Source organism: Prionailurus bengalensis, chromosome C2 (genome assembly GCF_016509475.1).
Source record: "Prionailurus bengalensis isolate Pbe53 chromosome C2, Fcat_Pben_1.1_paternal_pri, whole genome shotgun sequence".
Classification (NCBI taxonomy): domain Eukaryota; kingdom Metazoa; phylum Chordata; class Mammalia; order Carnivora; family Felidae; genus Prionailurus; species Prionailurus bengalensis.
Genome location: NC_057350.1, coordinates 94789466 through 94811815, shown reverse-complemented (window position 1 = coordinate 94811815; position 22350 = coordinate 94789466). Strand labels below are relative to the sequence as shown.

The window sequence follows — 22350 nt, the reverse complement described above, 5'->3', positions numbered from 1 at the left end:
TGGTTGTGTAGGCCGAGTAAGAAATACATTCATGTAGGGTGGGTGACTAAAGTAGATGTATCGGGCCTGAGAAATGGTTTTGAGGAACAGAATAGGATACCAAGTCTGTTTATATACAGCGTTGGGAAAGGGCTAGAGGGGTGTTAACTTGAGCGCATTTTATGACTTTTCTGGGGTACTTAGTAAACATGTGTGTCCTCCTCCCTCCTGCCGAGGGAAGATATCTAGGCCCCTCCCTCCATAGATTCTGTTTCAGCAGCTCCGTGGTGGAAGGGAGAGATCTGTATTTTTAAAGTTTTATTGAGATACAATTCACATGCCATACTGTTTACTCATTTAAGACGTAAAATTCAATCTTTGTAGAACATATTCACAGAATTATACAACCATCACGACAAATTCCAGAACATTTTTGTACCAGTCAGCCGTCCCTTCCGACTCCACACCCACACCCAGCCAGCCCCAGCCAGCCACCAGTCTACTTTCTGTCTCTAGAAGTTCACCTCTTCTGGACATTTCATACCAAGGAAACCATACAGTATGTGGCCTTTTGTGACTGGCTTTTTTCAGCTAGCATACATAAATTTATTTTTTTAACCCACAGACATGGGGTTTTGGGACTAGCAGAGAATTGCAATCTGGGTCAAGCTAACTCGTGAAACTATAGGCAAGCCCCTTAGCACACACTGTTTTAAGGTTGATGTTGTAGCCTGTTATCAGTACGTCATTCCTTTTTACTGCCGAGGAATATTCCGTCATGTGGCTGTACTTCATCTTATTAATTTATCCTGAGGTTGACAGATGTTTGGGTAGTTTCTCTTCGGTTGGCATTTATGAATAATGCGGCTCTGAACATTTGTGCGGAAGCTGCATTTCTCAGCAGGCGCCCCACTTACTTCCGTCGAAGGGTTCCTGCGTCATCCTTGGAGAAACACTCGCCTGAGTGGTTAGGGCTGTGGGTCAGCTCCTCCTATAGCGAGAAGTCCGTCGTTCTGCATCCCTTAGCGGTGTTTCTCTGGCCTCTGCTCCAAGAATCACTGGTTTTGAGCGAGCAGTGACTTAGCGGAAGTGATGTTCCGGAAGTGAATTTCATGATCTGCGCGTGCGGGGTAGAACGGATGGAGGGGGGCGGTGCATAGTGGGATGGTGGGCAGAGTAAGCTGGTTTCAGGTATTTCCAGGCCCTAGAAGTGATTTGCTTTAGTTCCTAAAGGAGGGTGCTGCTGCGTGTGGTGGTGATGATGGAAAGGAAGGGTCAGGGATAACGTCCTTCGTCAAAGGAAGAATTCCTTTTATTGTGGTGATTTTAAAATGTTCAACAGTTTATGCTTTTCACTGACTCAGACACAGGTCTGGCTAATCCTGACCTTATCTATTCCTGTCATCCTGTTATTCCGAAGAAACATATTTTTACTGACTGTTTGGGAGAGGAAATCCTGGGATAACTAACTGAAGGATATGGTATAATAAAAAAATTCTGAGTTATGATATTTTCAAGCCTCTGGTCTGTTAGAGATGTTTAGATAATTGTACAAGTCTGAGTCAGAACTGAACTTTTCAAGGTTCCTTTTTAGACTTAGGATTCTCTGATCTATCTTGGAACTGAAAATCGCTTCTAGGAGGTTCACAGTCCTCACCATCACTGCTGGTCTGCCCAGCTGTGCCTCAAGTGAAGGGGAAACCACACCTGTGAGCTAGTGCACAGCTTTAGAATATGGGGCCGGCACAACCAGTGGCCCATGTCAGGAAGTCATAGAGGTGTGTTTTATGTAATAGAATTGTCATTGACCAGATATCCATTATCCGTTTCTCATTTTTCCATGAGATTCTTTGACAAATATTATGAGATCACCTCTAAGATGCTCTGTGGTCCATATACTTCCTCCCCCCCCCCCCCCCCCCGTGACAAAAACATTATAACAAGTATCAGAATATGTAGATAAAAGCTTCCTCCTCCTCCTTCTCCTTTCCTCACTATAATCATTGTGAACACTTACGGTATATTCTTTTTTTTTTTTCCCCGTGTGAAAAATAAACTAGTCCTAGTTTTGCACAAATAAGACCATGGCTTATAGACCTTTTAACATGGATTCCTTTACGTCGTTTCCCTATAAACAGTGGATTGTGAACATATTCCTTTATTAACAGATTCATTTCTACAGCACTTAAAATTAGTTTTCTGTTGTATGGATGAGATAGTTTCCAACTTTTCACTATTCTGTCCTGTGATGATCTATGTGCTCAGACTTTATATTAAGATATTTTAAGTCACATCAGAGTCTTTGTCACTTTGATTCCCTGGTAATAATTTTCCTGGCATCAGTACGCCTAGATGCTCAGGGATAAGTGTTTGGGGCAACCAGAACACTTGATTCCTGGCATATATATTCTGCTGGGAGGGTAGGTTTGGTTTATAGTTATGAGAGATGTGTTATGAATAGTTAACATAAAACATCCTATAGCTCTTAGGAGGTAGAGAATAAAACTTTACTTTTTAGAAACCTGTATATAGATAAACATGGAACAAAGAATTGAATTTACAGTGATATGTGGGGACCATTTACTTCATAATTCTGTTTTTTTTTTTTCCAATGTGTTTTTATTTATTTTTGGGACAGAGAGAGACAGAGCATGAACGGGGGAGGGGCAGAGAGAGAGGGAGACACAGAATCGGAAACAGGCTCCAGGCTCTGAGCCATCAGCCCAGAGCCCGACGCGGGGCTCGAACTCATGGACCGCGAGATCGTGACCTGGCTGAAGTCGGACGCTTAACCGACTGCGCCACCCAGGCGCCCCTTCATAATTCTGTTAAAATACTTGTACACAATCTAAGAGTATTCTGTCGCTATGCTCTGATACCTTCTAGAAAGAAGTTAATGCCTCTGGCTGCACACTGGGTTAGGTGCACGTTGGGCATGTGGGTTAAATATGTTTTCCCTCCCCTATCTTTCTGCCAAAGTCAAGGACCCTAGAAGAGGATTTTACTGCCTTCTCTGAAAATGTGATTTTTAGGAACCAGTCCTTACTTATCTTTTAAAGTTGACAACGTTCTTGTTATGATCATGAAGTATCAAATAAAGAATAGATTGGTCTGCACTGTGTAAATTGTAGCCCTCCAACTTTATAGATTTCATACGGATAGAAAAAAACTGAAGTGAAGCACATCACCTCTTAACAGTGGATGCTTCTTGGTGATAGGATTCTGAATAATTGAAACTTTGTTCCTGCCTTTCTGTATTTCCAGATTCCTAGAGTGAACATGTGTTGCATGTTATAATATATGGGGATGAGGGAATAAAAATATGGGACAAATATTTTTAGAAGGTTTCACATGAGGGAGGGTGCGGTGGAGAGAGCCCACGAAGATAGGAGTGGGTGGGTACTTTTCCACTGACAAGGAGGCCTGCCAAGCCTGAGGGAACTCTCCGACTCCACCCTGTACTTTTCAGAGCCAGAGTTTTTGAAGTCCTTTGTGCTAGTTAAGGACTAGCATAGTTAGCACAGCCAAGTAAGTATGTAACAGATTTCTATTATTAGTTTATCTTTGCTGAGTCTCGTTTGATTGACAGAGAGTCCTCCACCCAGAAAGTTTGATTTATTTTGGCAGTTGGAAGAGGATTTTTTGGAGTGCTTGTTATCTAAAAAAAGTAAGGCTGGGGAACCTGCCTTTCCCCTACTCCCTTTAAAACAAAACAAAACAAAAACACAGCAAACTGTTTGGGTTGGTCCTGGTGAGCGGGCCTAATCTAGGGATTACTTAGCAAGCATGACCCGAGGGCTGGTTCTATAAATGTTACCGAATCTATTCCTTAACCGTGTGCAGGTTCTTCCAGTGCCGCAGCCCACAGTTCCGCAGCCCACAGTTCCGGTTGATTGGTGGAAACCAGTTTTGTGAGACTTGGGTAAGCCCATACCCCTTAGGTCTACACCTTATGTCGGACAGTGATTTGAAAGCATTTTGAGTTACAAACATTTAAACAATCACGTGGAGCAAAACGAAGGGGATTACATCAAGTTTCTAAAAGCTAACTTTTATCATTATAAAAATTACAGTTGCTCATTGTAGGCTACTTTAAGAGCTATAGTAAGTACAAAGGAAAAATATAGTTGAGTCGTCATTTCGTTATCTGTAGGTTAAACATTGTCTACATCTTGACTATTTCATTTCAGTTTTTTTACATAAATAGATGTACCTTCGGATTAAACATTGTGAGCATTTCCTCCTGGTATTTCTGGTTTACTTCTTCTGTCTTGCAAAAGTGACTGCCTGTGGCTACTGAGTGGTGTTATTTATGGTTGGCATGGGTGCAGATACCTTTTATTTTTACGGTGGCTGCCTTAAGTATTACACTTCTAATAAATCCATGTATGTGTTAATTGTGATATTCTTTGTTGCTGTGCCCAAATTGATAGATTATTAGAGCTGGCAGGGACCTTGATGATGGAGGTCAGTGCTTTAATTAGAGAAATGAGGAAAACTATCCAGGAGGGTTGCCCTTTGCCCAATATCATTAAATTATTTAATGGTCTAAAAATATTACTGTAGGAAACAGCTGTTACCTCTCTTTTGCAGGTTGAGAAACTGGGGTATTGAGAATTTAATGAACACATTTTTTTCAAACAACCAGGTTGTGTTTTTTACATGCGTAGGAGGAGAAAGAATTACCAGTAGTTCAGTGGTTTAGCATTGAATTGACAAAACCTGTTTATTAACTGCATTTTTCAACCACCAGTTGATGGATTTGATGGCATATATAAGCAGCTACCTTTATTTCCTCCCATATTTGTGCAGAAGTCATTATTGATACGATGTTGACAGTGCCTGCTTTTCTATTAGGAGTTAAAATAATATTTTTTTTTCCTTTGCAGTTAAATAAAATGGTCAATATTTAAGGAATCATAATTTTCAGTAGAGATAATAAAGTGATTTTTGAAGCTTTGATATTTTAAAGTCCATATTCCATACTGACACTTTTCATTTGGCTTTGAAAAGCAATAGACACTTGGAGTGTTTTACAGTTTGAGAAAAAAACGTTATGGCTGTGTGTGTGTGTGCGTGTGTGTGTGTGTGTGTGTGTGTGTGTGTTTGTGGGTTTTTAATTTTTTGAACAGAGTGATGTCCTGAAAGATAAGCTAGGAAAATGAAACGGAATTTTTCACCGTTTCAATTTCACCTTGGGAAGAACCGGGGCGGTGGTTGTGGGCAACACTAACTTTGTTGACCCTGAAGTCTAGGCAGTTAGGGCCTGTGAACGTGGCATTTGCAGGGTTTCACTGGACCTGCTGCCTTGGAAAAGCTCTCTGGAACAACCAGAGGTGCTGTTAGCAAGGCCCGCTTCCTGTGTGAGTACCTATTGTGGAGCCCTGCGCTGAATGGGAGGTTTGTGAGAAGTGGTTTCCCACCAGCACACAATGCTGCCCCTGGGCCATGTAAATACACATTCCACTCAGGGTCAGCCGAACAGGGACTGGCCAGGACGCCCTTGCAGAGAGAAAGATATTTTGGAGTTCCATTTATTTATAGTGGCCGGTGGAAAATTAATAGGCTTATTAAATCTATTTTTAAAAATAAAAGGGAAGTCTCTTATCTAGTATTGTTTGTTGCATGCAAATCAGTTAGCCGTGCTGTATTTTAATTTTACTAATTTGTTGCTCTAGGAGATGAATGTCACTGTCTTACTGATTTGTCTATATTTTAAACTTGAGTTTCTTGTTGTAAGAGTTCTTATGCCTCAGAAAGATTTTTTTGGATTCTTTGATGAAAGACATAATAGGCTGAGGCAAAAGAAAATAAGTTAGTGACCTTAGAAGATACTAGATCAAGTTGTCTCTGGATTTAGAATGACGGCGTTGAGCAGTAAACAAAGGCCTAGCGATCAGAGCAGGCACGATTCTTACTTGGGAATGGCAACACAAATTTTTGTCTATTCCTTGGACTTGAGATCTTTTAAAAACCATTTAAACTTTTGTTAATAAAACAGAAAAGTAAATTCAGGGCAACTGCTTTGTTCTTGCAGATTATCTGACCATATACCAGGGTGGCTCAGTCAGTTGAGCATCTGATTCTTGATTTTGGTTCAGGTCACGATCCCAGGGTCGTGGGATTGAGCCCCGCATCGGGCTCTGTGCTGAGCATGGAGCCTGCTTAAGATTCTCTCAGTCTCTGTTTCTCTCTCCCCCAATTGTGCTTGCTGTCTCAAAAAAAAAAAAAAAAAAAAAGATTGTAATGTCTAACAAAGTTAGGTAAATGAAATTAAAAAGAGAACAAATTAAATACTAAAAATCATAGCACTCTTTCCTTCAAATATCCGGGGCCTCCTTAAATAGTATTCAGTGTAGCTCATTTGCAATCATAAAAAAATCATCAAGATCAATTATATTGTACAACCCCCAAAGGAAAAAACCAAGGGAACTCATGGGTATTTTTCACAGCTTCATTGTAAAGTCCAAGATCAAAAGGATGGTTATCTTCTTTAAACTGGACATAAGATACACACATGATGGTTGCCTTGGCTCTTAACTCTTCCAGCTATTTCCATGATTCCAGAGATTTCTTCATCAAGGGGCTCCATCAACTCAATGGTCTCATGTTTTCCTTTCTCCATCTGAAAGAGTAAACGTTTTCCCAGTAGAATGACTCTTTTCCAGCCTCCCTACAAAGCAGACCAGCTGGATGATGAACTGAGCTAGCCATGCTGGCTAGCATGTGTGACCTGGGGAACTTCATCACGTCCACGATGATTGTTGTGAGCTTGATTATTTGCTTTGAGTACAGGGCATGAATCTGATCAGGAGAGGTTGAATGGGAGTCCCATCTAGCAGGCCTGGATTTACTGGAATCTGGTCCTACCCTGTTCCTGACCTCCAGTTTTGCTGACCATCCTTGCAGAGGGGGACCTGGCCCTCAACATCCATTTTCTTATCCCACCAGCCTCCTGTTCTTACTTCCTTCAAGATTTTACCAAATGAATGTGTTTCACCAAAGTGATTTATTTATTTATTTTTAAGTTTATTTATCTATTTTGAGAGAGAGAGAGAGAGAGCTAGCAGGGGAGGGGCAGAGAGGGAAGAGGGGAGAGAGGGAGAGAGAATCCCAAATAGGCTCTGCACTGGCACTGTGCCCCTCCCCAAAGTGCTTTAAAGAGTGTAACATAAAGTCCTAAAGAGAGAAATCCCTGCTAGAATTGGATAGCTTTTCATTTGGATTAATAATTTTGTTCAGAATCTGTCAGGTGAATTGTGAATATACAGACTATAATATAAGGACAGCCATCTTTGTCTACTAGAGAGTGAAATTAAAATTTTCTTCTTTTACATCTAAGCAGCTTAGTTTGGTGCAGTAGTTCTCACAGTGTGGTGTGGGGGACCCTTTTGTGGGGATCATGAGGTGAGAACTATTAATAACCCTAAAATGTTCTTTGTCTTTTTCATTCCCATGCTTCTGAGTTCTTCTGTGACATTCATGGCAATATTTTTTGCGTGTGTCTTTCATGCATTGTCATTATGGGAAATATGAAAATTGAATTGGAGAATACGGGTTTTGTATCTGAGTTGACATTTAAAATTGTTTTGCTGGAAAGATTTTGACATCTTAACAGACTCCTCAGGTTTAGAATTTGCATGATTTCAGATTAAAAGTATCTTGCACTGAGCAGAACCTAGGTGTTTATTAAATGAATAAATGTAGCCCCCTTATATTTTCTTAATAAATTATATTAGTGTAATTAATGATGTCCTCCTCGTTCACAGGGAGTGTTTAGAATATAGGCAGGCACCATATATTCAAACATTTAGATTCATCCACTTGCACGTAAAGCACGTGGATAGGAGTCATTATTTTCATCTAGGAAAACCAACCTCCTTAATGCTCTGTGGTACGTGACAGTTTTTTTTTTTCCCCTTGAGAAGAGGAAAATAGTTTTCCTAAAGAATTCCACATTTTTGTGTTTTTTAAAAAAATGTTGGTCTAAATTAGTAATGTGGTTGCATGTATTATCTCATACTAAAATTTTATAGTAATAAGTTAATCTGAAATAGTAAATAGATGTTTCCTTACGTGAGTCTTTGCACCTGCTAATTTGTTTCTTTGCGAGTTTTGTCACTTCATGTGGACTTTCTGTTTCAGTAGGTTTTAAGCTCAAAGAAACACCTGGTGTGTGTTTTGTGTTTAGTCACTTTAAGTGAAATACCATGTTGCTTATGAGAATGTCATCAATTGTAGTGATTCTTCAAGAAATAACACCATGCTGGTTTTCAGTGTATCCTGTAGTATTCTCTCATTGACACCCACCCCCTTCACCTTAGAGGTGGAGAAAAGAATGAGATATTAAAAAAAAAAAAAAAATTGAACCAACATCTACGATTGTTAATGAAATGTCAGAAATCTTTGAAATACATACTTAAGTGTAAATAGACAAAACACCAACGATCTTAATAGTGCAGATTGTTTTCCTTATAAAGAGTGTTCTATGACATCTGTTTACATAAACAAAACTGGGTATGTAACGTAAACATGGTTGAATTCTATATGAGCTGATTCGAGAAACAATTTTTTTTTTTTTAATTTTTTTTTTCAACGTTTATTTATTTTTGGGACAGAGAGAGACAGAGCATGAACGGGGGAGGGGCAGAGAGAGAGGGAGACACAGAATCGGAAACAGGCTCCAGGCTCTGAGCCGTCAGCCCAGAGCCCGACGCGGGGCTCGAACTCCCGGACCGCGAGATCGTGACCTGGCTGAAGTCGGACGCTTAACCGACTGCGCCACCCAGGCGCCCCTCGAGAAACAATTTTAGTATCCTCCTGGCTGATCAGAAGTGAAGATTGAGGTAGGGGGCATGTTTTGAAGACAAACTCCTCTTCTGGAACACTTAAGTCGAGAAAAGAGGCCACAGCTGGGAAACCAAATTTAGACACTGGAGTTTATCTCCGATGAAAGGGTTCATAGAGCATGGAGGTCTGTTGACTCTGTGTTGTTTCATCAGAAGTGTCCAGCTTGGATTCTGTTTTAGTTATCCAGTGTAACATTTCACTGTATGCTGCTTAACCCCGTGCCTGTATTTCTAGAATCCTAGGATTCTAGTACAGTGACTGGCACACAGTGGGTGCTCAATAAATATTTGTTCAGCCAACAGATGATAATTTTGTTCAGGTCCTTTTGTAATGCCATTTTAGAAGGTATCTTTCAACTAAGTCCTTTTGAGATCTTGAAAATAATAGAATCTCGAAACCCTTCGTACGAAAGGCCTTATTCTAACCACCTCATCAATAATTCGGTCAGCTGCATTCTTGCTTTTGTGGTTAGTCCTGGCACATCTCATTAACAGTCACCATGGAGAGTATCACTCTACTAGTTTAAAATATGGTGTATGCAGGGGTTTTTCCCCCTCCCTGGTTAACTTTTAACCATCTGGACTACATGCTAATACAATGAATTTGCTTACCCTTCCTTAAGCTACTTTAAAAATGTTTTAAAAATTATTAAATCTGTACCTTGGTAAGGATACATCAAAAATTCAGAGTTGTTGCTGTTGTATGGGGAGCAGTGGAGGATAGGTGAGAAATGTACTTTTACTGAGTGGCTTTGAAAGTTACTTTTTGAATTTTGTGTCATGTGCTTGTTCAATTAAAAAAAAAAAAAAAGGAAGGGGTGCCTGGGTGGCTCAGTCGGTTAAGTGTCAGACTTCTGCTCACGTTGAGATCTCCTTGCTCATGGGATGGAGCCCTGTGTTGGACTTTTCGCTGACAGCGTGCAGCCTGCTTCAGATCCTTGGTGTCTGTCTGTCTGTCTCTGCCCTTCCCCTGCTCGTGTGTGTATGTGTGCATGCTCTCTCTCTCTCAAAAATAAACATTAACAAAAAATAGAAAAGAAAAGGGGGTGCCTGGGTGGCTCAGTCCATTTGTTAAGCATCCAACTCTTGATTTCGGCTCTGGTCATAATCTCACGGTTTGTGGGTTCGAGCTGACAGCACAGAGCCTGCTTGGGATTGTCCCTGTCTCTGCCCCTCCCACTGCCTCTCTTTCAGAATAAATAAACTTAAAAAAAAAAATAAAAATACAGTTGACACACAATAGTTTATTAGTTGCATGTGTACAACAGTGATTCAACAATGATGAACATTGCAAAACACCATGATAATGTTTTATATAATTTTTAAAGCCACTGACCTGTGAATTCTGCATCAGCTTGTCCACTTTGTGTTTCCTTGGGAGAATCTTGAATGTTATAATCAGTTGGCTATTCTTACCATCACTTTCTATTTGAGTCTCCTTGGGCAGATTACTCAATAGTTGCTACATATGTAAAAGAGGAACACCGCCCACCTCACATGAATATTGTGAAGCTGGATGAGCATTAGTGAGAGGTGGTTCACACAGTGCTCTTGCCCCCCCCCCCCCCCCCCCCCCCCCCCCCCAGGCTAAAGGAAGATCTTCGGAGCTCTTCTTCTAACGCTTTCCCAGAAAGCAGTCAATTGTTTGGTGCTTGTAACACATTTTTACCCCCAAATAAAGGGTGTTATGTGTGGCTGTTAGGTACTCAGTGGTTGCACAAATGTGAACTTAATTCTTGATACATTTGGGGTTTTATTAAAGGGGAGTCTAGAAGCCATGTTAAGCACCCCTGTTACAGATGCAGAAACTGAGATGCAGACAGCCTGTGCAGGAATACCCTGAACCACAGAGGACAGGCAGTGCTGTGGAGGTTTCAGGCAGATAGTGGTGCCTGAGGACTGGGTAAGGAGTGAATTGCGGGTGCTGGGAAGGAGAGCGTGTCTTCTGACTTCACATCTCATCTCTTTCTACCTTCTCATGCAGTTTGGAGGTAGGTGGTATGGTGGTGGGAAGTCTTAGAACTGGAGGGGGCTTTAGAAATGATCTTTCCAGGGGTGCCTTGGTGGCTCAGTCGGTTAAGGGTCCAGCTCTTGGTTTCAGCTCAGGTCATGATCGCATGGTTTCATGAGTTCAAGCTCCAACAGCACAGAGCCTGCTTGGGATCCTCTGTCTCTCTGTCTCTCTGTCTCTCTCTCTCTCTCTGTCCCTTTCCCACTCACGCTATTTCTGTCTCTCTCAAAGTAAATAAATAAACTCAAAGAAATGACCTTTACATTCTTGGACTATAGTTTTCTAGACTTTTCTTCAATGCCCTATAGAAAAGGCTATAAAGAATGAGCCATACAAGTCCAAATTTCATTGAAAATATGTATTTTCAGTTACCTGCATCCATGGATAAAGTATGTGGGGAAAGTTAGGTTGGATACGTGTGTAAATAAGGGCTCATAGCTTTGGAATGTTTCACTGCAGGTGCTAGAGTGTCATCCTTGGGAGGTCAGATTTATTGTGCTGAGTGTAGCTGGAGTTGAGGTGTTCTAATAAAAATGTCTAATTACATATGTAAACTTCAAACAAAGCAAACTTCAAACTTGAACAAACCAAACAAACATTCATTAAGCTTTTGTTTGTAGATGGGTCCCCTTTCCTTTTAGCTAATATTTGCAGAACTGAGTTGTTACGTATATACGGATGTGGATCTCAGGTCCAGAGACTGTAAATATACAGGGCTGTAATTTTTTTTTCCTATAGGTTTTATATTTTTTATTTTTATTTTTTCTTTAAAAAAATTTTTTTAACGTTTATTTATTTTTGACAGAGAGAGAGAGACAGAGCATGAACGGGGGAGGGTCAGAGAGAGGGAGACACAGAATTTGAAACAGGTTCCAGGCTCTGAGCTGTCAGCACAGAGCCTGACGCGGGGCTCGAACTCACGGACCGCGAAGTCCTTCGCTCAACCGCCTGAGCCACCCAGGTGCCCCGGTTTTATGTTTTTTAAAAGATTTGGGACGTATTGAGTTATGGAAGCAACCTCTGTATTATTTATGGAGAATTATAAAAGTAGCCTCAGATTAGTATAGTGTTTACATATAATCTGTAGATATATAGACTCCCCTTCCCCCACCAAAAATGGTGCCTTCTAGATAGTAGTAGGGTTTTTTTTTTTTTATGTTTATTTAGTTTTGAGAGAGAGAGACAGAGCATGAGACAGAGCATGGGGAGAGGCAGAAAGAGAGGGAGACACAGAATCTGAAACAGGCTCCAAGCTCTGAGCTGTCAGCACAGAGCCTGACGTGGGGCTCGAACTTGGGAATGGCGAGATCATGACCCAGGCCGAAGTCAGATGCTTAACCAACTGAGCCACCCATGCACCCCTGCGTAGTAGTTTTGAGTTCAGACATGGGTGTGCTTTGCCATTTAAGCAAAGGCAAACTAAAAGTACACACACACACACAAACATGTATGTATTCTTGAAGGCAAGGCCTATATATTAGACAAGTTGGCATCCCTCCTTGTTCCCCAGATCACAGTGGACAATTCTTTTTTACTTGTTGCTTAAGCCATTATTTATTTTAATCCAGGGAGGTGGTGGTGGTTTTAATCTGAACTCGATTTCACAGGATTTCTTTGTGGATTTAAACACTGCACCTGAATGTCCTGTGTTTATAATTGGATGCAAAAAGCAAGAATGTTTTTAAGGCTGAGAACTTTTTAGACGACCGTGATTTAACTTCGCTAATGAACGCATATCAGACAAGAAGACAAATTCCAGACAATTTGTGCCTCAACCAACCAGCTGGGTGCATACCTACAGGTACTGCTCATGTCTCAAGAGGTTTTTCTGCTTGAACAGTGATCACCCCTCCTCCTTTCATTCACGTGGCAAGCCGTGGCAAGAGTCTTTCTTCCACAGCTGTGTGGAACTCAGCTGTAAAATTAGATTTCATTGGCATAAAAACACAGTGATTACCATCGCTGTTTGCTCAATACATTCTTTTTTCCAACATTTTGCTTAGATCCTTCCTCCCTTTTATGCACGAGGCTCAGGTTCTACTTTCACAAGTAAGAGCAACTATAGGTTTTCAGAGTTTGAGTAAGCCTCTTTCTAGCTTGAGTTTAATCTGTGCTAAGTCGGCAGTGGTGTTTGAAAGTGTGGTCTGTTAAGAGCAGAAAAGAACCTTAAAGGCTAATCTATACTCTTGTCCTTTTATGAAAGGGGACATTTCAGCTTCAGAGTAAATGGGCAAACCCCGGATTAGAACTCAGACTTTTCAGTTCTCAGTCCTGGAGTCCTACTGTAATGCTTTTTACCATAACACACTGGTCCTTTGAGCTCTTGATAGCCAAGGGGCTGTGAAAATTTCAGATAAAAATCCATAGTCCCTCTCCATATCCTCCCCCCCCACCCAATTTAATTTGATTTATTAAAAAGCAAAGGGGAGTGTTTTCCTGTCTCCAAGTACCTTTCCAGTCCATGGTACGGGAGAGGTGAGGGCAAGAAAAAACACTAAAACCACCCCAGCTTTCTCACGTCCAGGTTTGTAAATGGCCACATGCTAATCTGCATGGGCAGAGCCAGGCGCAGGGAGCTGGTTTCATGTTGCCGAGAAGGGAGAGAAAAACTCCTCTCATAGGCGCAGGGAGGTGGTAAAAACAGATGTGTGCTGATCGATGGGCAGATTTTTCTCAGCTCCAGAGGTAAAGATGATTGCACAGTGTTTCTGTTTTGTTTCAATCGCTTTTCCTCCCCTATTGATGCTATTGGTGTTTCCATAGTTATTATTAGAAAGCTGTTTCTTTCTAGTTTTGCTCTGAAGGCTAGAAATGACAACCATTTTCAGAGTTTCCAGGTCTTGAAATACCGGTCCAGGGCTTTACCTTTTAAAACCAGTGTGGAGCAGTAAGGAAAGAGGTTTTTCTGATGAGGAAGATAAAATAACAAATGATACTTTGACATCGTATTAGTTGTCAGGAATGTGTTCAGCTAACTTTTTTCCTTCTCTCCCCTCCTCTCTCTGAGCTCTCTCTCCCTCCTTCTTTGTCTTTCTGAATCTTGCTAATAAAGCTTACAAAGGGAGACCACACATTAGGAAGTTGTCAGTCTTTTGACTGATGGCATATGGGCATAAAGGCCACCCATATGAGACAAGGTTCGTGAACATAGTTTTTCTTTATTTCTTTTTTCTCTGCTCTGTGATTCTCTGTCATAATTCTGACTTTTCTACATTTTGTTTTGTTTTGTTTTACTACAGCCATGGCACAGACAAATGTAAATCAGCTGCACAAATGTTTGTCATAATAAATTTTTATTAGACTTAGCCATTTTAGAAACTTGTAATCACTCATAAAGCATTAGCTACCTGATAGTTACATTGTTGTAAAAGAATACAATGATTTCTTAGTTTCCTCGTAGCACCCTTTTGCCCCAAACACAACTTGGTAAAGTAAACCCCCCCTGTCTTCCATGATTGAGTTAGTTTGTCCTTTTGTCTTTCTGACTACTGCTGGGGTTTTTCTTGCCTTTGCAACAAGAAAAAGTTGCTTTTTCTTATTAGTATTGTGTAAATGGCTAGAACGTTTCTCTGGTACGTTTGTAACAATTTTCTAAAAGCTGGCCCACAGTGTTAGAAGTCAATTGGTATTTTTAGTAGAGAAGGAAATTTTCTTAAAGTGTGAATCAAGCTATGGTTTTACTAATGTACCCATGACAGCATTTTTCTCTGGCTGTAGAACAAGCATGTTGCAGGCAAAATGTTTACATGCTGCTTAGATTATGTGAATGTGATTGGTTAATCTCTGTTTTATTGGAAAAAATACAAACCTTATGGAATCACAGTTATCTTCAGTGGCATGAATTTTGAAGAGTATGTATTAGGCCAAAAAAATCAATCTAATCAGTATTACTTAGATTAATATTTTAATAAATATTAATAATAAACAATAAATGTTAATTTTAATAAAAATTTAATAAAAATAATTACGGGTTAATATTTATTAGATTATTTATTTGCCCAATTGCTTTATAAAAAGTTCCCGTAATTGATACGTTTTCATCAATGTCCCACTCATCAAGGAACCCATTTGGTTTCTGAAAGTGCATTTTAAAATGCAGAATGGAGGGGCGCCTGGGTGGCGCAGTCGGTTAAGCGTCCGACTTCAGCCAGGTCACGATCTCGCGGTCCGTGAGTTCGAGCCCCACGTCAGGCTCTGGGCTGATGGCTCAGAGCCTGGAGCCTGTTTCCGATTCTGTGTCTCCCTCTCTCTCTGCCCTCCCCTGTTCATGCTCTGTCTCTCTCTGTCCCAAAAATAAATAAACGTTGAAAAAAAAGATTTTAAATGCAGGATGGAGGTGAAAAGTTAACGCTGATCATGTGCGTTCTTCTTATTGGTTTCCTCACAGCATCTGCTTTTTAGACACTTCCCTAGGATCCTCTAGAAATCAGTCAAAAACAACGTCAGAGTGTAGGTGAAGTGAGCCTGGGAGCCTGTGCCTCAGGGCCTGACTTGAGATGTAACTCAGAGTCCCCTCTTTCTCCTGCAGCTGTGTGGGCTCCTTTGGTTCTGAGGGTTATACTTCGCTCCTTTTGGTGTTGTTACGTTTCTTTTTCTCTTGTCGTCTGAAACTAATTTGTGTACTGTACTGCCAACTCACATTTTGAATTAATGTAAGGAAATTTGGGTCATCGGCCCATGGAGTGAGGGACCAGGACATTTTGTTACTAATTTGAAGGCCGGGTTCACCGATTTAAAAACTCTCCCAACAGCGATTAGGGCTTTGGTTTTTTCAAGTTAGAAAAGCTTCCTAGTATATAATTGCTTTCTCTGGCCTTTGGAAATGGATCTGCGGTTCTCTCCTGAGAATCCAGTTTTTCATGAATTTGGCCCGTGTGTTTCTTGGTATAGGCTGGGGCCAAAATACCATGGAAAACCTTTTTAGACTTGGAGTTGGGAAAGCCAAATAAGAGGAAAAAGTAATAAGCCAGTTGCCTAGAGTAATGTAAAAACTGAAGACCTTTTGTAATATTCTTTTAAAATAAGGTGTTCTTTAAAAGCTTTGGGGCATATTTGGACGGAGTTAAATGTCTTAACTAACAGTGAGGATCTGTTCGTTTCTCAGAGCGCCCAGCCCCCACGCCTGCTGTTAGCTCAGGACTTCTTCCCTAGTGCTGGGCCTTGCTAGCAGGTAATCAAGGTGGCAAACGACTGGCTCTTGCAGGAGAGGGGGAAGTTAACCACAAGTGCTCGTGTGGCATCCCTCCCCTGTCAGTCAGAAGACGAGAACTAGCTGGGCATGAAGCACTTGTGGTTTTAGTGTTAGGATGTGTGGTTAGGGGGAGAGGTTGTGAAGGCCTGTGGTTGTTACCGAATTCTTTGAAATGGAAGCATGGGTATGGGTAAGAACAAAATAAAGAACAGGAGTGAAACCTTGGGGCCCTGCGTAAAAATAAATAAATAAATAAATAAATAAACAAATAAATAAATAAATAAATAAGTAAATAAATAAACAAATAAATAAATTCAGAGGATTAGAAAAAAGCATTGTAATAGAAATCATCCATTTTCCATTTTTTAATTCTCATTAGTCTTGCAGCACATTTATTCTTTATTTGTAAAGGGTAGTGGTTTAAAGAATGAGATCTTTGCAAGAACTCTGTTGTGTGTGAAGGGGACGGTGTGAATGTGGTACAGCCTTGTCTGAAATACTTGAGTTCCGTGATCCATTTGGCCAGCCCGGATACACATTTGTCTAGGGGAGAAAGAACCCAGACCAGAAAAATGAATGTTTTGTCAGGGTGGTTTGTCATGAGACTTTCTGACTCAAATGAAAAACAGTTACAGCTCAGTTTTCCAGGGATCACACATCTGGCCATTCAGCTTCTCTTAGAGCTGATAATCAGCAAATGGTCAAGGAAGGTGGCTCAAGGCACATAGGGGAGCTTCAGTGACCCCACAGAGACTGTTCCTTTCTACTCGTGTACATGACTAGCAGTCTGGCTTCCTAAGGAGCCCAAGGAAGAGGTAAGACAGCAAATTTAGGATACGGTCCTGAAATGTGAGGAGGGATGGTCTGCAGTGTTTCCTAATGAGAAAGAGGAAAAAACCCAAAAAGTAGGCATGAATTTCTCTGCGTACAAGGTCAAAATGCTTCAGTAACTCCTTAACACATCACCTTGTGATTGCAGACAGTATTGTTGTAAACAGTGACCCCACATCCCTGAGAAAAACTAAAGTTATGGCCAGCCTTCTCTGTAATGAAGATGTGTGACTTTCCATCCACAGTCATTGCAAATAGAGTAAGTTTTGGTCCTCATGGTCAACTGTTTGGGTAGTAAGCCTTCCACATTTATTGCTTCATCTTTTCATTCCATTAAAAAGTCATATGGGGTCTCTTGGGTATGTCACATGGGTCTCCTCAGAGCGGTGGGGTTGAGGCACACCTGTTCAAATGGAGGACCGGTGCAGTTTATTTGGGTTACCAGTCCAAACACAGGAGACTCACCTTCTCAGGAGCTGATCGATTGAATGATTGATGCCTAGTAAGCCTTCCCAAGCCTTCTGGCTGGACTTAACCTTCTTTTTTTTTAAGTTGAAGTATTTATTTTGAGAGAGGAAGAGAGTGCAAGCAGGGGAGGGAGAGAGAGGGAGAGAGGGGACAGGATCTGAAGCAGGTTCTGTGCAGACAGCAGACAGCCCGATGTGGGGCTCAAACTCACAAGCTGTGAGATCATGACCTGAGCCGAAGATGGATGCTTAACTGCTTATCCGTCTGAGCCACCCAGGCGCCCCCGGACTTAAACCTTCTTTAACTGTCAATGTTTAATGGCAGTGTGGTTTTCCCACTTTAATACCTGAATATTTGACTTTGCATTTTGTATTGGGGAAACTTGCTACATTTCTCCTCATCACTGGGAAATAACCAAAACGGTACTAGTGTGTATCCTATTTTATGTTTTGCATCTGTGGTTTTCATTTTTCTTAAAGTCCCCTTCTTGCCTTTTCGTTTATCCTTCAGTCTGTGATGCTAAATTGTATTCTGTCATAATGTTAAGGGACAACTTGGACGTGGTTTCCTTTCTAAATAGCTGGGCATTATCTTTTTTTTTTTTTTTTTTTTAATGTTTATTTATTTTTGACAGAGAGAGAGAGACAGAGCATGAGCGGGGGAGGGGCAGAGAGGGAGACACAGAATCTGAAGTAGGCTCCAGGCTCTGAGCTGTCAGCACAGAGCCCGAGGCAGGGCTCGAACTCACAGACCTCGAGATCATGACCTGAGCCACCCAGGTGCCCGGGCATTATCTTGCTTAGAGATAACTTACTGATTATTTCCATATATCTCTTGCATTTCAGGCAAATGAAACTCTCCTACGTATGCGTATGGAGCCTAGAAATGGGAATTTAAATATTGCTGGCTGTGTGTACCACCTCACCTCGATGAATCTCTTACCTAATATTCCACTCAGGATAAAGTCTGGTTTATCTCTGCTAAAACTCAGAGATTAGAAAACAGACGTCGGCTTTTAGCAAGCCAGTGGCCTAGGAAAAAAGAGGATCGATCAGCAGCTTTGGTTATGGAGAAGGGAGACTCTGTGCCAGGGTTCACAGTGGCTTTCTATGCATTATATTCATCCTTCCATTTTCCTCTATGGTTAACAGTGTGGTTGAGTTTAGACAGTAGGAGTGTCTGATGTTTATAAATTCTCACTGATTGCCATCTGAGTGATGGTCGTATAGTTGACTTTATTTTATGTGCAGTTCCTCCTGCCTTCCCCTCCCCTGCTCCCCTCCACAGTCTGCAATAACCACTATACATCTGTGAGGTAGACAATCCATTGTAGTAGGGGGGGAAGAAAAAAAAAGATTCAGGCATCTTTTTTTCTTTATAGAATAGTTGCATTACCAGAATTGTCTGTACAGTTTTCAAAAGCAAATGCCACTTACCTCTTTTTGCCGGTGGACTTGGGTTTCTTCGGGTGTTTTTGCAACTCTGGGCTCCCATCCTACATCTGTCTATAAAACCTGTGTGGGCCTCAGGTCTCTCCCCTAATCCCAGAGTTGCAGGGCCTAGAGTTTAACTCCATAATTTGGAAGTGACATCTGTGCTTAAGAGTGTTACCTGGCAAGACAGGATTGCTATGTCCTGTTAATAGCGAGTCCCATTGTGTAACATGGCACCAACCAGGAGCTTTCTTCCGTTGCAACTGTCACTGTAAGATATAATGTTGGTGTTGAGATATTCTTTGGTATTAGGGCCAGTGGGCCAGGAACACTTGAATTTTGTGTCAGATTACAACTGTCTCCTGCTACCCAGTGCCTGCAGTTATCCCCAAGAGACAGTGACAAATAGGAATAAAATAGCACTGGTGAATTGGATTTGAGTCTCAACCCCAAATACTGAAAATCAGGCAGCTGGGTTGGACCAGTGGAGCATAAATAGCTTTAGCCCAAAGCAGGTCCTGACTAAGGACCTCAGTTCTGGCCCCCCTCCTCCTTGCCCCCCATCATCATTTACTGTTCTCTGGCCTAGTGGCGGGACCTCCAGGCTTCAGGGACCTACCGGCAGGCCCTGAAGTTGGTTTGCTCCTGCTGCCTCATTGGGTGAGAAAAAAGGTGCAGGTTCCATCCTTGTGCTCGTGTGTGACATGACCGGGGACTGCTTGTGTGGCAAAGGGCTTTGGCCCCTCACTGCTTTAGCAGGGAAGGGAGAGAAGACAGAGCCATAATCTGTGCCAGCAAGTGCCTTGGAACTCTTCCTGGGGAGGAGTGAAGAAAAGATAGAGGAGGGTGCTTCTTCACCCCAGAGGCTTCATAGTCAGACCCCTGATGTAAATTACTGCCCTGTTTATCCAGCCTGCAGTTCGGAAGAAACGTGAAGTAAAACATTCCACTTAAGAAACAAGCCTGTGTAATATCAGCAGTCTGGAGAAAGTAGCTGGCCTTTCCTCATGCACTAGTAGGATTAAGTATATTAGGAATACAATTGACATGGACATCAGTTCTCCATCGTTCGACCTACTCAAACGGTGATGTCATGACAGTGTCAATGGGATTACCTTAGTTAATTTTATTGAGCAAGAATCTGTTTCCTTCATCAGGATAAACTATTGGGCTTTGGGTTTTGTACCTTTATTTGCTTAGGAACTGAGTAATTGCCTCATAAAACAGCATGATGGTACTATTAACACTGAATTATAAGACCTGTTATTATAGAATGTGCTTCCTTAGTTGGGACAAGACTTCGTTGTTTGGTGCTTAAAATAATTAGTTTCTCCAAATGGGGTTATAATGAATAGTGTAAAATTTTACCTATTTAAAATAAAAAAGTTTACAATCTCTTGGGTGGCTTTTATGCATCATTTGATACTTCCAGAGAAGGATTTTCTTTGGGTGGGATTGTGGGAGAGGGAAGTATATTTAATGTTCAGAATGGAGGGGTTTAAGAATGAGAAAAATATTTGTTTTCTGTCATACCCATCTGGGACAGATTTGAGACAGTCATTAAAGGATTTGTCCCACAGTTTTGCCTGGTTTGGACATTGAGTATTAAAGTGTTCATTGATCAAATATCCTTGCATTTGATATTTGGGAGGACTTTATTATGAATGACAAAAAGTTTATGTGGCTTTATTTCTGAATGGACTTAAATGCATGTATTTGTTGTCTCTTCCTTGCACATGCTATTATTAAACTTTTTGTGCCATAAATTTTTAGGCATAAATGAAGGATGTTTAAATACTTCTGAAAGAACAAATTATAATTCTGTATAGGAATTTGTTATTGTTTTTCCGACTATTGGAAAGCTAATTATTGGTACCAAGTACCATTTTGGAATGAGAGTGCACTTTGTACTGTTTTGAATACTTGTTTGAAAATCATTTATTCCGTGAAGCAAGGTAGTCTGCCTTTCAGCCCTACACTGCACAAGGTGCCTTGGGTTCTGTCTGGGATATGGGGAAGTTCAAGATCTCCACAGCGATAAAGATATAAATACACAGCAGGTTAAATTCAATTCAAGGAAATGACGAGAGAGAGATAATTAGAACATGATTAATTACCAAATTAATGGCAAGGTCAGAAATTGTAACAATTGTAGTATAACCTTTGTTAACTTGCTTGGATTAACTGCTTATGAACAGTATTTTGATCTTAATGAAAGGGAACACCTGTTTTTATAGGTCATCCTCTTTGGCCTTGTTTTCTGTAATTAAAGATAATGATACCACCAGTTTTTGTTTGACACTTGACCTTCTCACAGTTTTGTCTAGTTTTAGATCCAAAAAGATCCCTGGGGCAGGGTAGTTGCTATTATTCATATATTTTAAAAAATTATAACTAAAAGACAAAGTCTAGGTCCAGGAGGTTATGTTCACATAGCTGCTTGGAAACTCAAGTCTGTGGTCTCCTAGTTTAGGCTGTTTTCTTGCTTTTGCTTTACCCTTCTTGGGGGATGACACAATTATGCAGTGCTCTAGGGGCGTCTGGGTGGATCAGTCGGTTGAGCGTCCAACTTTGGCTCAGGTCATGATCTCACGGTTCATAGGTTCGAGCCCCACGTCGGGCTCTGGGCTGAGAGCGCAGAGCCTGGAGCCTACATCAGGTTCTGTGTCTCCCTCTCTCTCTGCCCCTTCCCTGTTGTGCTCTGTCTGTCTGTCTGTCTGTCTCTCTCTCAAAAACAAATACTAAAAAAAGTAATGCAGCACTCTGTGATTACAATGATTTGATTTTCAGCTGACTTCATCACAGTGCACTTAAATTGCTGACTTGTTAGAGATGACTTTTTGGGGTCCTGAGTCCTTTTTAAAAGATGGTGGTTCTTTTGCAGGAAGCCAGTTGAGGGAAATTCTCCATGAATGTACGTCACAATGATGATGACCGACCAAATCCCTCTGGAACTGCCACCATTGCTGAATGGAGAGGTCGCCATGATGCCTCACTTGGTGAATGGAGATGCAGCCCAGCAGGTTGGTGCAGCAAGAGGGGAATTTAAGTACAGTTGTCTGAGTACAAAACATTAGCTCAGTCATTGTTTTTGCTTGAGATTCAATATCTGTGATTTTGAACATTAATAGTTCCGGAGGTAGGCGGTGCTGTTGTAGAATTACTGTATGCTTTCAAAAATATCCCATTGTGTTTTCTGAGAACAGCAAATCTGATCTCATTCAGTTAGTATTCCTGGTGAAGCGTCACAAAAATGTCTGATTTTGGAAATGAATCATTTTGAAAATATGTACAAGTCTTTGGAATAAAATGTCTGTTTATTCATGTCCTATATTATGCTTGACTGGTTTGCCTGGTCGGCCAGAGCAGGACACTCAGAGGGAGGGTCAGGTTTTGATCTCACACAGGGCGTGAGTGACCTGGGCAAGATGCACAGGCCCATGTGAACCCACTCTAGCTCCTGGGGCCGCCCTTCCATACGTAGAGCCTGCTGCTCAGAAGATGATGGTACTTCTTTTCTGTAAAACTTCTTTGTCAGTATTATTGAATGCTACCGAGTAGAAAAGATGTTTCTGAACTCGTTCATGT

General features: G+C 41.2%; 1 protein-coding gene and 1 pseudogene across 6 annotated transcripts in view; one reads left to right on the top strand and one right to left on the bottom strand.

The window, feature by feature from the left end:
* FNDC3B (fibronectin type III domain containing 3B) overlaps nucleotides 1-22350 on the top strand; it is a 363538-nt gene that overhangs the window by 58494 nt on the left and 282694 nt on the right. For 4 of the 6 annotated variants that reach the window (XM_043594896.1, XM_043594895.1, XM_043594893.1 and 1 more), the window contains exon 2: nucleotides 21647-21785. In XM_043594896.1, the coding sequence (XP_043450831.1) occupies nucleotides 21671-21785 (115 nt within the window). In that variant the 5' untranslated portion in view covers nucleotides 21647-21670. Of the gene's footprint in view, nucleotides 1-13454; nucleotides 13525-21646; nucleotides 21786-22350 lie in introns of those variants that run through there. The other 2 variants (XM_043594899.1, XM_043594894.1) reach the window with 2 other exon arrangements.
* On the bottom strand, nucleotides 5894-19468 carry LOC122491003 (annotated as a pseudogene).